Below are 18,198 nucleotides of genomic sequence, written 5' to 3'. Positions count from 1 at the left end.
CAGGTGAACGTGGACCCAGTTGGGACGGCAGCTGAACAGCTGCCTGAACAGCTGAGAAGGTGTCCTAGCCCACATGCATCTTGTACACTGCTAATGAAAGCAAACTGACCAATGATCTCTAACTTGCCAGGCAATTTTAGAACACTATTTTGAACATATCCGTGAAATACTTAATACATAAAATACCACAAATGTTACGTTGAAAGTATTGGCGCTTTCTTTCAACACGAAAAAAACTAACGGGGGGGCCGTTCCTGCCCGCGGGCCAATCAAACACCACAGAACCACCGGTGGGGACGGTGATGGGGGAGGCGAGCTGTCACTCAACGTGGGGCGGGATCACCTCGGGGACTGCTGCGCGCGCGCATGCGCTCTTCCCGCTTCAGACGTGCGGCCGTTGGCGCGTGCTCTTGCCGCGCAGGGCCGTTTTGCTGCTGTCTGCTGGTTCGTGTCTGTGCTGTAGGTTGGACTCTCCTCCTTTCCCCCATCGGAGAGGAATGAGCGGGCACGCAGAGGTATGGCCGCCCCTCCTCCCTCTCCTCTCCAGCGCCTAATGCCCGGAGTTGTGGCTCTTGCCTTGACCCTTTGAAGTTGGTGGAAAAAATTGAAAGGAGCGGTGTCAGGCTCGCGTGTGCAGGAGCTTTGGGAGCTTTCCCAGCAGAAGCGCTGGGCGTTCAGACCTCTGTCGCCGTCTGTATATACAAACGTGACCACTGACAACCATGCGGTTCATGCGGCCTGCCCTCCAGTGGCATGCTGTGTATGCGTTCAGGTGATGAGGAAGCCACGTGGGTCACAGCACTGTGAAGCTGCAGGTGGTCACCTTCAGTTGTGGTCCCTCTGTCGCTCTTTGCCAAGGAGCAGTGGGCAGTGGTGATAGTATGGCATGCTGTGGTGCAGGACAGGCTTTTCATCCCAGCTCCAGTTTGCTTTCCTTTATTTTTGAGAGTGTTAGTGTACATGGTGGCATGCATGCTCTCCAGTCCCCTTTTTATCAGCTGGCCTTTCATATCACAGAATCAGAGAATGGTCTGGGTTGAAAAGGACCACATTGATCATCTAGTTTCAACTCCCCTGCTATATGCAGGGTCGCCAACCACCAAACCAGGCTGCCCAGAGCCACATCAGCCTGGCCTCGAATGCCTCCAGGGATGGGGCATCCACAGCCTCCTTGGACAACCTGTTCCAGTGCGTCATCACAGTGTGCAGACTGGAAACATAATTTTTACTTCTTATTGAACTTTTTTTTTTCTGTTTCATTTGTAGGTTAAAGTGAAAATACCTTTTGGAAACAAACAACTTGATGCTATCTTTAATGTCCCAGAGAAGAAATTAAGATATGGAGTGATTCTTACCCATGGTGCTGGAGGAGATATGAATTTCCCTCAGTTAGTCTCTTTGGCAGCCTACCTTGCATCACAGGGAATTCTGTGCCTGCGGTTTACTTGTAAAGGCCTTAACATTGCTTATAGGACTAAAGCTTACAAAACAGTTGTGGTAAGAAATTACCAAATTCTGCCAAAGATCCATGGATGTAAAGAGTTTACACATATATTTAAATATATAAATATATTTACATTCTTTCTGATTCTGAGTTTCTTAAGTTACCAGGAGAAATTAGTCAAGTAACAATGAGAAGATGAGAAGTGATAGTTAGCTGGTACAGTTAGCTAAATGGAGCAGTGACAATGTGCAAAAAGAGCAGGGACAATTCTCATATGAGCGCAAGGAGAGAAAGACGAGCTTGAGAAAAGTATTTGAAGAGAGCGAGGATGTTCTGTGGGAAAAATGAAAAAAATTGATTAGGGTGGAAACGGGAGGTAGATATTACAGAAGGGTTTGGTTGAGGAGGAGAGTAAATGAAAATATATGGCTTTAGGAGAGGCCAGAGGAAGGAAGCTGAGCTGAGTATTCTGGATCTCTGAAGGTTTGAGAATGAGAGAAGAAGACTTCAAGGAGACAGATGCAGGAGGATGGATGTGTAGGGAAAAGATGCAGGAGAATTTGAGGCAAGAGATTGGGTGTAGTTGAGCGTAGCATATGAAATCCCTAAAATCTAAGTAGTCTTTGATTTCCAAATCAATTTAAATTGTTACATGGCCATATTCATCTATTTCTGCTGCTACTACATTATTGAAAATGTTTTTCTATACCTAGATTTTGTTAAAAATGAACAATATTTTGCTGTATTTATATCAGCCTAGAGTCTCTTGTTCTGGAGTGTGGAGGAGGGAGTGGAAATGCTCCCCTGATTATCTAGCTACTTTTGCTAGGGCGTAAGAAGGGTAGCTTGGGCACTTTGTATCTGGGCATCAGACACTTCCATTGTAGAACTAAGTTCAATTAAGGAATTAATTTGCATGATGTCATTGTAATTATATTACACAGTTATATGTTACCTTGAAGTTGGACTTTGCTAGCTTTAATGTGGGTCTGTTCTCTATTTTTTTTTTGTCTGTGTGTGTGTAAAACAAAGTGTTGTTGTTGAGTTTAATGCTGATGTGTAAAGGTAATTAAAGGACCTCTATTAAGATAACATCCAATTAGTTATCACTTGAAAACAGAAAAAAATTGTTGCTTAATTTTTTCTGTTCTGACTGTATCTTAAATGTTTTTTTTTTTTTTTTTTTTTTTTTTGTTGGAAATATGTTAACTTAAGCCTCAGGGTTGGATATTTGTATTACCTCATTTTTTTTGCATTTTGCTGGACTAAGAGTATGTAGGTAGGTAAGCTGATACACCTAATACTTGAATCACTTAACATTTTGGTAACTTGATGATGTGTCTGAAATTTTGCTGAGAGCTGTTTGAAATCTTTTGCTGAGAGCTAGTGTGAAATTGCTTGTTATATTTTTACTGCAAAATATAATGAGGTGATTTTTATGGGGAAAAAAAAACGAGTAACTTCTAATAACTGTTCCTTGCTTAATCTGCAGTGCTGAAAGTGCTTGCCATTTTTGTGTTTTAGTGTCTGCAAACAAACAAAAATGCTCAACCTCTTAGCTGTCTTAATTTTTACTGTAATATTTCTTTCTTGTCGCATTTTTTTTTAGGAATACTTAAAGCTTTCTGATGATTATAAGCTTTCAGGTGTCTTCCTTGCAGGTATGGTTTTTGTTATCCGTAATTTTCTTGTATACTGACTGTAATGAAAATGGTCTGTAATTCCTCCATTCTTGGAGTCTGTCCTGCTTTGGTAAGAAGTGAAAGAACAGAAGTGGGTGACAGTTTTCAGGAGGCACTGAGAGCTCGGTGTCTAACACAGGCGCAAGCTGAAAAAACTGCCTGGTCAGCATCGCTTAGGCAGAGCAGTTCAGCTAGGAGCATCTTCACAGAGAATTGAATGCTCTGTAATCTTTGTAAATTGACTACAAGTCCACTGATTGCAGTGGGGACACATATGCCAAGATCATTTAGCAGTCTGGATTTTGGTGTCTTACAAGCTCTTTAACTGATGGATGAGCCCAGTGGGTGTACAGCTTAGCTTGTCTCACGGCTGGTTTGAACACTGCTTCTTGGATCACAGGTGGGAATATCTAGCCTTATCCTTTTAAAGAATTTTTTTTTAAGTGTGATCATCTGGATCTATTCACTGTCCTCATGGTACTGGAGATTTCTTAGAAGGATAAGGAAAAATTCAGAAGAGTATGTTTTGCAGATAGTTTGGGAGAAAACTTGCTTATCTCATGTAACTTGCAAGGCTGTTCTCTGATAGAACTCTGAGTTCTCTGATGATCCCCATGGACTTTCCTAATTAAACTTCTTGAAGAATCCTAGTTAACTGGTAAACAGCTGTTTTTCCAAAGCAGATTTTGATGTATAATTCTAGTGGCAGGTAGAATATCAACTACATTGTGCGAAAAAGGGAAATAGATGGGGGTAACTAGGAATAACTTGATATTGGAAACTTAGAATGTTGTCCGACTAAGCGAAACCAAATCTGCCCTGATGCAAATTAATCCCACTGGAATCAACCACTTCTGACACTCAATTATAGAGCATTGTCAGCTCATATGCTGCTTCTTTGAGCAGATATTTTGATATCCACTCAATGTTATTAACTGACCTCATGTTTACAAGTTCATTCTTTATTTTTATTTTTTAATCCTTTTTGCATTTAAGTTGAAATTTGTTGTGTGCATAGACAGTTGTTGGACTAGTTTTGGTAATAAGGAGAATAAAACTTTTTGTTCTATGATATTTAAGGCTGTTTGAAAAAAATCAATGGAAGGTAATTGCATTGTTGTTTGAAATTCCAGGGGTCTGTAGCGTAGGACCTCTTTCTCTCCCTCTCCTCCACTAATAGGAAGGGTTGCTGTTCTTCTCAGTATTACAAAGGATCCCTGTCCATTTATCTTTTTTTTTTTTTTTTTTTTAATTTCTTTTTAAAATGAAATCATACTACAACCAGACAATTGTCTTCAGCAGAAGTATGTTAAATTTCTAATTTGTACTTTTCATAGAGTAGATAAGTATACCTAGCATTTTGTACTACCAGTTCACTAACATACATTCATTTTGATTGGTTTTGTAAGTTGTTAATACTGAGAATGCAGATGAGGTGATAGTGAATATACTTTTTTCCTTTATTTTAACATGGGAGAAAGGCCGTTCCATGGGTTCACGAGCTGCTGCCTCTGTGATACATCAGCTTAGCCAGGATGGTAATAATGATGACTTCATTCAGGGTCTGGTTTGCTTATCGTACCCTTTGCATCGACCAAAACTGCAGTCCAAGCTCCGGGATGAAGATTTATTATTTATCAGGTGCCCGGTGCTGTTTGTCTCAGGATCAGCAGATGAGATGTGTGAAAAAGTGAGTATCCTTGTAAATCTCTCCATGACAGCATAGTGTGGAAGAACAGGAATGAATCTGAGTGATGTTTGTAGTGATATCCACAGCTGTAACTTTGATTAGCAATCTTCTCTAAATATACATCTCTGATGGAAGATTTAGGTAGAAAACTTCATCGGGTTTTGAGAAACCTGAGCTGATTTCTGTTAACTTTAGCATGTCTGGATCATGCTTGATCATCTGCTTTAGGAAACTTACCTTTTTGTAAATAAATAATTCTGATTTTTATGTTTTGTCCTTTTTTAGTATGATAGATTTTACAAATTAAGCTGCACGTGGAAGGGACAAGTAATTTGCTGTTCTATTTCCACCATTTCAAGTCACTACAACTGAGTGCTGCTATTGTACTAATCTGCCTTAGTCACATTTTCATGACATTCTTCTAGCAAAGCAGTTCTACCCACAAGTCAGCCATTTATGATAGTATTTCTGTTGAAAACAGGCGTGTAGTGATCAGAATGCAGCGGTTTTCTGTCTTAATTTCTTGCAAGGTAAATATCTTTTGTTCTTGAATACTTCAGCTTGAATTTGGGACAGTGTGTAATGTACATGCAAAACCATTTTGTTTTTAAAAGCTGCCTACTATGTTTTGCATAGACTAAGTGAGGGATGAGTGCATTCTACAATTAATAGCAGCTAATTTTCTAAATTTCTCATTCTTATTTGCCCTGTAGCAATTGTTAGAAAGTGTGGCAAGCAAAATGAAAGCCCCTAAAAAAATCCATTGGATTGATAAGGCAAACCATGGGATGGCAGTTAAAGGCCGAACAGAAAATGATGTCATGGAAGAAATAAATGTACAAGTTTTTTCTTGGCTTAGAGAGAATATTGGACTGGAACACAAGTGACTTGCAGTGGTTGAGTAATATCTTCAGTTGGCTTTTCCAAAATGCAACACATCAGCTGGAGATGTGTTTTTGTAAGCAGATGTTTTCCAAGGACTAAAATGTAAATATTTTTTTGTGAATGTAAAAAATATACAAGACAATAAAGAACATTTTAAAGGAAAGATGGAAAATCTATCTGGACAGTACTGTTTTTAGTAACTCCATTTGAAAAGTATTTAATATTTAATGTTCTGCATTACCAAGTAAATATTGTTGGTGTCTTTTATATATTCAAATATTATTTTGATACCAAATCTTTTGATGCCTTTATCAGCTGAATATTTGAATATATAAAATATATACCTGTGAGCTGAAATGGCTGGTTGGTCCTGAGAAAAGCATCTTGATGCTGTCTTCTGACGTGGTTGTCTCAACCCCATTGCTAAGAGTTCCCCAAAACTCTGGTTGTGCAGCATTCTTATGGCTTTCAGCTTGCTGCTACAGTGCGACTGGCTGTGAACTGTGTGAACTGGCAGTTCTAACCTGGAGGTTCTTACAGGCAGATGAAAGTTAAGCATGTGAATCAGCTATAATAGACTTCTATCACAGAATGCCTCAAGAATGCTGATATCCCAACAATAACATGCAGTAAGATGGTACATATCTGAATGTTCACAGCTGATTTCTAAAGGAACATAAAATAGCCTTACAGGTTTGAAGGTGGCAATGTTACAGAGAAAATAAATCCTCACTTTTGATGGGGAAGTTGTGTTCAAACTTGAGAACTGGATGAACTTAAACTCGGCTTTACATCTGTCAGAACAGAATTTGGAGATGAGGTTGGTTATGTTCATAAGTTGAGCTCCTTAATATCTATGGAAAAACAGCTCCCTTGGCCATTTTCTGTAGGAGGGGTGCTCCAGCCCTCTGATCATCTTCGTAGTCCTCCAGCACTTGCTCCATGTCCTTATGTTGGGGGCCCCAGAGCTGAATCTAAGTATCTATCTCCCATTCACCCCCTTCTGTATCCTCTTCCAAGTGATGCAGGAGAGCATGTTATGGAGACTGTCATTAGACCCTAACGTTTTGTCCCTTTGGTTCTACCATGGTCTCTCTCTGCCCTTGCTCCATGTAGGGTCCCTCCCATGGGATGCCATACTTCCCAAACTGATCCTGAGTGGGTTTCCCACAGGCTGCAGCTCTCCAGGCACTGTTCCAACACAGCTCCATAGCATGGGGCCCACCCTGCAGGCGTGGTCTGCATCAGCATGTGTCCCCACAGATGGCAGCTCCTGCCCCACCGAAGGCTTCTCTCCATGGGCTGCAGTCTGAGGCTGCTCCTGTGGGGACTCTGGTTTATTTTTGCTAGTCAGTGCTCCATATTACTACTTTTTTTTTTTTTTTTTTTTTACATTGTGGAAGTATCTTTGAAAAAATCATGGAACTTAATTTTTGGATCTAATATGCATATAGTGTTCTAAAGGGCTGTATTTTTCCTTCAGATTAAAAAATACATTACAGACCCCACAATCATTGTCTTTGGGAATATTGCCTCTCAGAAGGAACAAAATGGTAGACTGAGAAAGACCACTTTGGATACATACAGTGGGGAGTGGATTTGCAGGTTTCATCTGGACGTTTTTGCAGAACATATTTGTAACTAGCCTCACTATACTGAATATTCTGTCTCAGTTTATTGAGAGTATCTACTTGAAAAGTATTTCAGAAGCGTAACAAATGGCTGTTATAAACATGGCTTTTATTTAAAAAAAATATAAAAATTATAGTGTTTTTTGAACAAGGCTCCATCACTATTGCATGATAAAAAGGAAATAGGTGGTGACTGGTTTTCTTCCATATGTAGATCATGACAGAGTAAACTTCATAATATCCACTGAGGTTTTAATTAAATTTTTCCTTCTTTCCTTAAGAAGTGATTTTGAATGTAGGTAAATACTCAAAAAAAAAAACAAAAACAAAAAAACCACAAAACTTTCTGTCAGAGTTCGTCTTTGGTCTGTAATCAAAAAAGAATAAACATTTTTCAGTTAATTGGAAACTCAGATTTCAATTGCCTAGTCCTGAAAATGCAGTAATAAATGTTTCTAACACATTATCAGCCTGGAAACTGATAGATACTATGTGATATCGAGCAATGATTGTTCCAGTCTGGTTGAATCTGAACTAAATACATTCAACGCTGTATATTTAACAATTTATGTGTTGTACCTTTTTTCTGTGGCAAGTGCAAGGAAAAAGGTCATCCTCAGGCTGCTGCACTTTCTCCATGCCGTCTCTGATTTTTGGCTCGCTCACTTGCAAACTGGAATATTCCTAAGTTTTAGAAAGAAAAGTGACATCAATTCATAAACTTACTACGTTATATACTCAGTTGTAAATAATGCAACAGCTCAGCTGAATAATTCCACAAAAATTCCAGACCTCCACAGTCTGTTACTCCATCCACACTGTGACACACAAAGAGTAAGCAGATACTTAACTGTTGACAGGAACCCCTTCGGGTGCCTCGCTGCAGTTTCAGTATCTTGGTGCTAATGCACAGATATTTTCAGCTGTGGCTCATGGAGTGTGTGTCTGATGTGGAATTCTTTGATCATCGTGAGCAACATATTATTGCAGATTACATCAAGAGTTATAGGATCTGATTGCTTCTCTCACACCATGCCGAAGCTTAAGGAGCTTCGTGGGAAACAACTGCAAACAATGTTTATACAACAACTGAAGTTCTTAATTGTTGCTGCGTGCTTTATGGCTTCAAGTACTGCATTGGCCAATTTCCAGCAGCTGTGTTGTGTGAATTCTCTTTCTGGGATTTCTATTTTTGTAGTGGTAGCAGTTAAAAATATACTTACCTGGAAAAGTTTGAAATAGTAGCAAAAGATGTGATCTCCCATGAGATTGTTTCTTGCAAATTCTTGTCCAGATTTTGCAATCTTTTTTGCCTGTCAAAGATAACAAAGGTTTTTCTTTTTTTGTTTTTGTTTTTAAACAATTCTGTAAAAATAGTTCTTCTGGGGCTCTTGCATTGATTCCAGAGTCATGTACAGCGTTGGCAGTTTAGAGTAACTTATCATTGGTATTTATCCAATGTTTAAAAGTCCCTGCTCTGAATAGTCCATGAAATTATAAATGTAAATCTCTTACTGATGAATGGAAAGCATCAGAAATTTATGCATTCTTAACTTCATAAGTAAGGAAGTCTCCAAAATACAGTATAGTTTCCAAACTAAGTGCAGTATTGTGTACCTTTGAAAAGTACTTTTGTGCAGTTGATGACACTTATTCTGATGTCGTTTCAGAAGGAAACAATAGGGCTTTTAAAAAAAATGAATGCACTTTTACTTCCTTTATTTTGTCAACAAACATTGCTGAGTACTTCTAAACGTGTATTTTACCTCTTCATCATGCTCTTTTGCCCACTGTAGTTTTTCTAGTAGATCGCTCAGGTCACTTTTAAATGGAATGTAGTGTTTCCATGGCTGCAGCTCATTATAAAAATGCTCATAGTAGATGGAGTCTTGCTTTAGCACTACACTGTTTCCTGCTAGTAGGTAAGGCAATCTATATGCTGCCACTGTGCCATCAATATTAATTTGGTATTTGTACTGGAAAAAAAATGACCATATGTTATTAACAGACAAGACTCAATTAGCTTGGTTAGAGTGTATTAATCTGAGGGCACTGGTATTACTGACTTGCCGAGATTGAGAAATGTAGGATTGGCTAGGCAAGCACCAGTTTTTAAGTAGCTTTTGTTATTTAGTTTGGAATTCATCACAGTGCAGGGTACACAGAGATGCCCTCTTCATCAGTTAAGTTCTCCAGAATTCTTGGATGCTCATCCTCGGATGTGAGGGTAGATGTGCCACTTCATCCACTGATTTTCCCACTATGTTAGTTATGTTAGTAGTCCTGATCGCTGAATCAGGAAAAAGAAATAAAAAGGAACTTGGAGTTATTAGATTACAAAAGGTTCTACAGAACCTTCAGATGTAAATCAAATATAATTATTCGCAATCTTAAGAGCTACACATCAGTTAATCCCAGTGGAGGGGTGCCTATTCATGCTTGTCATTGGTGTTGTGCTGAAAAAATAAAATCATTGTATTATAACTAATATTTACAAAGTTATTTGATAATGGGAAACACTGAGAAACTAATTCTACAAAAATGATTACTGGCTTACCTTAAAAAAATCAAAAAATGAAATGTGCTTGACAATGGGGCCATAAAGGTTCTCATCGTGTTTAAAAAAAAAGAAGTTTGTGAAAGCAGCATCTATAATCTCTGGATATTTTCTACTGAGCTTTACAAGTTCAAGCCTCTCTTTGCGGCTGTCACGTCCTCTCCAGAATGCTGTGGTATTCTTGTCTTCCCATGATGGGCCAGTATTTGCTTGAACTGACATCATATCCAGACTGACTCTGAAGGAGAAATAAGTGATTTAATGGTGATGCCTCTGGAATTATTTTACATGTGATTTTAATTTATTTAAGTGCAGTTACTTGAAATAACTTAGGAGTACTAATAGGTAAATACCAAACATTTAAATAAGTCGTAAGTACACCCATACGTGTATTGTACCAGTAATTCTTACAGTGATAAAAAAAAGGTAAGGAATGTTCAAAGTTCATAGAATCGTCATAGAATGGCCTGGGTTGAAAAGGATCACAATGATCATGTAGTTTCAACCCTCCTGCTATGTGCAGTGCTGCCAACCAGCAGACCAGGCTGCCCAGAGCCACATCCAGCCTGGCCTTGAATGCCTCCAGGGATGGGGCATCCACAGCCTCCTTGGGCAACCTGTTCCAGTGCGTCACCACCCTCTGTGAGAAGAACTTCCTCCTAATATCTAACCTAAACCTCCCCTGTCTCAGTTTAAAACTATTCCCTCTTGTCCTATCACTATCCACCCATGCGTACAGTCGTTCCCCCTCCTGTTCTTATGCTCTCTTCAAGTACCGGAAGGCCACAGTGAGGTCTCCCTGGAGCCTTCTACTCTCCAAGCTAAACAAGCCCATTCCCTCAACCTTTCCTCATAGGAGAGGTGCTCCAGCCTTCTGAACATCTTAGTGGCCCTCCTCTGGACTTGTTTCAAGAGCTTGGCATCTTTCTTTTGCTGGGGACCTGAGGCCTGGATGCAGTACTCCAGATGGGGTCTCAAAAGAACTGATTAGAGGGGCACAATCACCTCTCTCTCTCCCTGCTGGCCACCAAGTTCACAGCTTTGTCCCAAGATGGCATCCAAGACAACACCAATGACAACACTGTGTGTGGAAAGAAGACCCATCAGCTGCCATGGAAAAGAGCGGCTAGAAGTGGATAGGATTGCCAGACAGATGGGTGAGGAAGGGTAATGCAGTAACTGATAATGGTGACGAGGCAGCCATGATTAGTCCAAAGCAAAGTTTGTATGTAACTAGCTAAATAGAATATAAATAAATTACTTAAAAACCCCGCTGAATTAAAGCACAAAAACTGTGGGGGTTGGAAGTAAGCAAAGGTTAGAAACCCAATCTTAATGCACTGCTGTGATAAAAAGGCTAAAAATGACTAATGAAAATATCTTAGAAGCTAACTTTGTAGTGTTCCAAGACAACAACAGGATTGTTGTGATGGCCAGTTACTATCAGTAATCAGAGCAGGAGATAACAGATCACTTGTTGAGAATTCTGGCTACAAAGAACTATAAAAGACACAGTGTTCTAGAAAAATCAGGGAGAAAGAGTCCTGGCCACTGGTCAGCGTGTTCACTGAGGTGAAACAAAGGAAGCAAACAAAGTATCTACCCTTAAAAATACACTCTAAGTGCTGTCTACAGTGACTTGAACACATCTAGACAAATGGTTATTTTTGAAATAAAAGTGTAATAGTAACATTTTTTGAGTAAAAGAGAATGGTTTCATCCATGTAATTTATATGTTATATAATGCATAAATTGATTAATGCTAAGATAACTGACTACATAGCTACTGCCTAACTCAATGAATAAATAAAACAGTTAATTTACTGAAAAGATCTTTTTGGAAGATCATTCACTATGAGCTTTGTGAACAACTTAAAAGATTTCTTACCGTCCCATAGTCTCCAAAACCGAATCTGTTAAGTCATATGTTGGCATGACAATGTCTTTTGATTCACTTGACCCACACCATGAGAATATAGGGTGCAGGTTCTGTGGGGGTTTCTTTTTCTCCAGAGGCCAATCCCCCAAGTTAACAAAAAACTCCACATCTGGCATTTTCACCTAGACAAAAGTAAAGGGGGTACAAATTCTCAAAATACACATACACATGTAAAAATAGAATTAAAACCTACTGCTGACTCCCCACCACATACAAATATCTCAAAGCATTTCTCCTCAAAAAACACCCATGTTCTTCAATGCACAATGGCTGGTTACAGTCTAACATTTCAAAATTCTTTGACTAGAATAAGTTTCATTAATTTTCTTATTAAATTTACAGAGAAATTAATCGTGTGTTGAATATAAAAACCCTCGAAATGATTGATGATATTTTTCTCTAATGACTTAGCAGAGACATCCAGAAATTCTAAAGACAAAGACCCAAAACAATACTTCTTGTCTTCAGTACACATCCTGACAGAAAAGGTTTTGCATGCCTTCATTTCAAACAGGGTTGGCTATACTTTCTAATCCTCAGCTCTTAACTTCATTAGTACAGTGCCATCTAATGGTTATAACGGCCATAGAAAAGCGATGCGTTACATTTCATCTACATCATAGAGTCATTGAATCTTTCATCAACTGACACCCCCAAATCCTTCTCTTCAGAGCAGCAATGGCTGCTCTCAAGCCATTCTCCTCCCGACTTGTATCTGCGCTGGGGATTGCCCTGACTCAAATGCACAACCTTGCAATTGGCCTTGTTGAACTTCATGTGGTTGGTATGGGCCCATCTTTCAAACCTGTTCAGGTCCCTCTGGATAGCATCCCTTCCCTCTAGAGTGTCAACTGCACCACTCAGCTTGGTGTCATCTGCAAAACTGCTGAGGGTGCACTCAATCCCACTGTCCATGTTGCCTACAAAGATGTTCAGTAGCACCGGTCCCAGCACCGATCCCTGAGGAATGGTCAGTGACAGAACCATTCAACAGGCTAAATTTGCTTCTTTAGCACAAGAGATTTACTGCCTTTCAGTGGCACTAATAGAATACTAATTCTGAGCATATAGAAAAAATTACATTTCTTTCATTTATTTAGTCTGCTAATGTGCATATTTGTCATGAAAGAAAATTACACAACTTGAAAGAAACATACTTGATTTTTGGATGATAAACCCAAGTTGCTCCATACCAATTGTCTTATCTTTCAAGATGCTTTTAAAAATGTTTATTACTTCTGAATATACTTGTAATGATTAATTTTAGGTGAACAACTCTATACTCCAGTAGCTCCTGCCTATTTCTTTCCCTTTAAAGACAAGTGCTTTGTCTTTTTACAGTCAAAAATAATAGATACTGCTCAACTCTGATATCTTGACATTGCTGTTGCTACCCACATTTCTGTGTGCTGAAACTTCAGCACTACCATATTTTGCTAGTATGTACTCAATTATTTTTTTTTCCAGATATTTCCTAGAAAAGAGTCTGTGCAGTGCTTTTTGCTTGAGTTTCTCCACATCCCACTAGTGGGATTTTAGTGCTTTCCAACTTAAAGGAAAATTAATCTGATATTTCCATTATCAAGAAAATAAGAGCTTTTTAAGGGAAACAGCAACAAATTACTTTGAAGTATATTTGTTGAGCAAAAGTCTAATAAACTAGAACATACAGAATAAAGGACTATATCAATATACTCACTTTTCTTGTCAAAGAAAGAAGTATAGCATCCATGAAAATTCTGAAGCCAACATGTTCCCCATACGTCTTTATATAAACCTGAAAATAACACAAATATTTTACTCATCTGATGTTTTCAACATCAGAGAATGGCTGACACAACTTATAGCTCTTTTAGTAACTTAGTTAACTAGTCAGACTGTACAGTTGATTTATTAATCAGCTGGGACACTTTGCAAATCTCTCTCTAATTCATGATGGGAAAGGAGTGGGGTGGAATGTTTTGCTTGTTTTTCTTGTTTTTGTAGACATTTTAGATCTGTCTCATGGAAACAGAAACTGGTTGCTGGTTTCTATTGTATTCTATTGTTCTCACATCCATAACAAACTACTGAAGTAAGTACAGTTTTATTACAGAGAATTGTAGCTCCGATCTCAGTTGAGCTAGGTGGTATTTCTTCACCTCAGAGTTATGCACAATGTAGTCCACTGATGGATGATCATGACACTCCACGTTAATTACAGAGAACAGAAAACAGAACTACTGTTTAAGAGACTTAAAGTTCTGTTCCCACTACTCATACTGATTGCTCAGAAAGTAATTTGCCTTCACTGTGCTTCTACTGCTTTAGTTGTAACATGGACAAAAAGCATTTTACAAAGCAGAACATATATTAATAACTTATATACAAACTGCAAGGACAGAGGAGCCATCAAAATAAATTTCTTAAAGAACAGATAACAAGAGGCCTTTCAGCTGGAAACAGCCAAAATGCCTGATTGTATCACTTGCCACCAAATCCTCACAAGTACCTCAGATCAACCCATACTGTACCTCATTGTCTTTGATGGTGTAATGACACAAGCTCTGTCTTTGTCCAAACCTCTGTGGGATTTCTATTGCAATCTTATCTGGATCAACAACAGGAAAATTTGCTAGGTCTCTTTGAATCTGTGGAAAGACCTGGGGACAGTTCATCTCTTCCAGCCATACACTGCTCTCTTCCTGAGGACAGTCACAGTTTTCATGGTAAACCGGTCCTGTTAGGAACACATTTAACAGTTTTTTTTTCAGTAAGTCACAGTATAAAGCCACTGAGATCAGAAAAGAGAGTCAGGCACTGGGTGCTAGTAATTTAGGGCCAAATCTTCAGCAACCCTAAATAGACATGGGTTGTTGGCTTTTTTTTTTTTTTTTTCCTACTACAATGGAGTCATGCCTATCTACATCAGCTTCTATATGAACCCTCCACATATACTTGCTTGGAATTAGATTCACAGCATTTGTTCCTTTTTACTATAGTGAATAGTACACATAGGACACTTACAAATAGTCTATAATTCCAATGGGATTTGATAGTCCTCAACATTACCAGAGAAGTGCTGAGGCCCTGCACAATTCTATGCTATCCTTGAAAACACTCGAGGAGATAGTTTCTGAGAAAAAGCCACAATATGAAATCTAAGCAGTATGCTGCTTCTTACCTTTTAAAATATATGGAGACTTTGCCACATGTTTATCTTTGGTTTTGATTTCTATCTTCAGGCTTTTGTAGCTTGCATACATCCTATATCTCACAATGAAGGAACCATCTTTCCTGTCCAAAACTTGAACACCAACCCGAGTGAACTGTTCATCAGGAGCAGTGATCTTCACCTGGAATGCATTTTCACCTGGTGATGATGTGAACCTACCAAGAGAATAAGCAAGAGCTTAAATAAGAAGCAAACACACAACAGTTTTCTTATTTTTCTCCATTATTTTTAAACTTGACGGGTTTCCAGTGACTTCACTGAGCACTAGTAAGTCTTTATCAGCACATCCTAACGTTCGCAAAGCAGGCATGATTTTCCTGAAGATAATTTTTGTCAGGTTACCTCAAATGAGTCATGCTTTTTAGAAACAACAGGTATCAAAACATTTCCACTCAGATAGTCATGAACATATCTTGAAAACTACTTGGTGCTCTACATACTGAACAGTGTTGGAAATACCGGTCTTTGCTTTGAATACTTGGGAACAGAGTACCTTTAAAAATCCAGTGGAGAGTGGAGCTCTTGGTTAGTAATAGTTCAAATGTAAAATAAGAAGGTAGAAAGCACAGAAATAAATGGATCTTGGTGAATATAATACTATATATATCAGAACAAGTTTCATTTTACCAGCTTAGCAGTACTGGTTTTGTTATTGTTGTTGTTGTTGTTTTCCCATACTTGGAAGCAAAATAATTCCAGTTTATTCCTTTTCCAGATATTACTTAGAGAAGTAAAGAATGAAGTTAAACATCTAATAAAATTTGCAATCCTTCATCTTTATGGAAGGTTGTGAGGGGAAAAAAGGGATATCACAAATGCTGGTATTTTGGTAAGGAAAAAAATACTGTAGCAGGACCACATCATTCAATTATGTACTTGTCCAGACCTACAAGAGAGCTGCCAGTTCAATTGGAAATATTTGCTGTCCAAGATAAGTTGAATTGACAGCTGCCAGGCTTGTGAGGTCAGGACTTATTTCCTGCTGGAAGCTGCAGAAGAGGTATGGAGAACCTTGTCACATCCCAATACTGGGCTGAGATATGGCTGAGGCATCTCTCTAGACCTAGGAATTGAGAAGCCTTGGAGCAATCACTATGGAATCAGAGTAATGTGGAGTCCATTCCTGTAAGGATACCTTACAGGATAAATCCACGCAGCCCTGCTTAGGAAGAAAATGAGAAGGTACACCAATGAAATGGAAAGCCACATGTTTCTTCTGAACACTAAGTTTACCTACTTAATTCCTATGAATCATAGAATTGTTCGAGTTGGAGGGAGTCTTAAAGTCCATTTAGTCCAACTCGCTTGCAATGCACAGGGATACCTGCAGCTTGATCAGGTTGCTCAGAGCCCTGTCCAGCCTGACCTTCAGTGTCTCCAAGGACGGAGCATCCACCACCATGAAGTCACCTAATGATCTACAGCATACACCCTAAATGACTCTACTGATCTGGAGCCACCCTGTGTGAGAGAAACAGTCATCACAGTGGGCATAGGCAGGACGCTCACATAGCTAAATTGTAAATTAAACACCCCAGTTACTGCTGTGTTTGATAAAGCTGATTAAATCATAAACTGTTGCCTGGACCAAGGATACACTGTTTAGCATTTTAGGTTTTTTCATCTCATCCCATTGCTAGTATACATGCAAACACATCAGAAGCTGCTTAGCTTGGGGAAGGTCACACCGCCACACGCCTGGTGTGGGGAGGTAAACGCTGGAAGAGGGCAAACAGAAAAACCCAGTTTTTCCCTCCTCGTAATTTATTTCATCATCTTGACCGGCAGCGGGAAGGCGGACGACTCCTCCGAGGTAACAAAGTAACTTTTCGACCCATCTCTCGCGCTTTTCCTCCCATCAGCGAAGAGCAAAGTCTGCGGGGAACAACAGCCGCACTTACCTCCGCCCCTCGGTGTCCACGGCCTGCAGGTAGAAGTAGCGCGCGGGTAGCACGGCCTCGGCTCGCAGCCCGGGCCCCCATACGGCGCTGCGCTCGGCGCTCAGCCGGCCCCCGCCGCCCTCGGCAGCGCCCAGCGCGAGGACCCCCAGCGCCACGCACCACCGCCAAATGCTACACATTTACAGGTCTACCCCCGACCGAGCCGCACCGCCGAGGAGCCGGGGGAGCGCAGCGACGAGGGGAAGCAGCCGGGAAGGCCGGGACCCTCGTCCTTCCCTCACCGCCGCACCGGGGAGTTCCGCATGGGGGCGGGGAGGGAGCGGGACGCGCGGCTCCTGGCCCCCGCGCGAGTGGCTGCGAGAGCGGCCGGCCGGCTCTGCTCAGCGCAGCATCCCGCAGTGAGCGAAGGAGAGAGGGAGGGGGGCGGACTCCCGCCTCCTCCGGCGGCCACCCGAGCCGCGGGCGGGCAGCACTTCCCTGAGCGGCGCTGCTGGGAGATGTAGTCCTGCGGGGCGGCGGCGGACCGAGCCGGGATAGCCCGGAGGTCCCGCAGACCCGCAGCGCCCCGAGCGGCTGAGCAGCTCTGCTGTGTCCCCAAGGGTCGTCTCAGCGGAACGAGCCGGCTTTGTCTCTGCTTTTTGCGCTAGGTTCTCGGCATGACACATCGAAGTAGCCCAGAGTTTGTGCTGGCTATCTGACTGCGGTGTGAGAAGTGAAAGAGTTTAGCGTCCTATAACCCGGGCACAGCTAAGGACCGTATGGTTATGGAGTCACAGATTCGCACAGGACTGAAGGGATTGGAGGCCACTCTGGAGATCATCGAATCTGACTTAACCTGGGCAACGAAGACTGAGCTACAGAGGAAAAAGTCGAAATTTCTCCAAATGGATGAGCTGGTGGATCAGGCAAGCATTGGTAAGATGGTAGTACAAAGGTGTAAGCACTGCTAAGGCACCAGGCACTGTGTATGTCCACTGTGTATAAGGACAGCTGTGCCAGAGAAAGTCACAGAATCATAGAACGGCATGAGTTGGAAGGGACCTCAAGGATCATGAATCTCCAGCCCTCCCACCACAGGCAGGGCCACCAACCTCCACATTTAATATTAGACCCTACCCCATACTTGATAACACAGTAATGAGCCACAAGTAGGACTAGAACGAATGAGATCCCGGTGGATCCCATGTTTGGGTTTCATAGGAATTGTGGATGTGGCATGTACTGCTTACCTGACTGCTGACTGTGTCCTCCATCA

The 18,198-nt window shown here is 40.7% G+C and overlaps 2 protein-coding genes across 3 annotated transcripts; one reads left to right on the top strand and one right to left on the bottom strand.

Moving 5' to 3' along the window:
• Positions 1-375: 375 nt before the first annotated feature.
• TEX30 (testis expressed 30) lies at positions 376-5,876 on the top strand. Of its 2 annotated transcripts, XM_042810433.1 has the most exons (6): positions 376-515; positions 1,267-1,497; positions 3,054-3,105; positions 4,608-4,816; positions 5,298-5,346; positions 5,530-5,658. In XM_042810433.1, exons 1-6 carry the CDS (start codon positions 498-500, stop codon positions 5,568-5,570), a joined length of 600 nt encoding a protein of 199 aa, XP_042666367.1. In that variant the 5' UTR covers positions 376-497; the 3' UTR covers positions 5,571-5,658. The 2 variants fall into 2 exon arrangements, with proteins under 2 accessions (XP_042666367.1, XP_042666366.1); XM_042810432.1 differs by lacking the exon at positions 5,298-5,346 and having other exon boundaries at positions 5,530-5,876.
• Positions 5,877-7,424: 1,548 nt separating this feature from the next.
• On the bottom strand, positions 7,425-17,231 carry POGLUT2 (protein O-glucosyltransferase 2). The gene is made up of 10 exons (XM_042810431.1): positions 16,944-17,231; positions 14,992-15,197; positions 14,342-14,547; positions 13,528-13,605; positions 11,778-11,950; positions 9,890-10,127; positions 9,099-9,308; positions 8,556-8,645; positions 7,912-8,016; positions 7,425-7,699 (listed from the first exon to the last, which is right to left on the bottom strand). Exons 1-10 carry the CDS (start codon positions 17,120-17,122, stop codon positions 7,682-7,684), a joined length of 1,503 nt encoding a protein of 500 aa, XP_042666365.1. The 5' UTR covers positions 17,123-17,231; the 3' UTR covers positions 7,425-7,681.
• Positions 17,232-18,198: the final 967 nt, after the last annotated feature.

Source organism: Centrocercus urophasianus, unplaced genomic scaffold (assembly GCF_019232065.1).
Source record: "Centrocercus urophasianus isolate 14NV4802_14NV808 unplaced genomic scaffold, USGS_Curo_1.0 seq_12, whole genome shotgun sequence".
Taxonomy (NCBI): Eukaryota; Metazoa; Chordata; class Aves; order Galliformes; family Phasianidae; genus Centrocercus; species Centrocercus urophasianus.
Note: the sequence above shows the minus strand (reverse complement) of the source record. Positions and strands in the feature narration are given on the sequence as shown.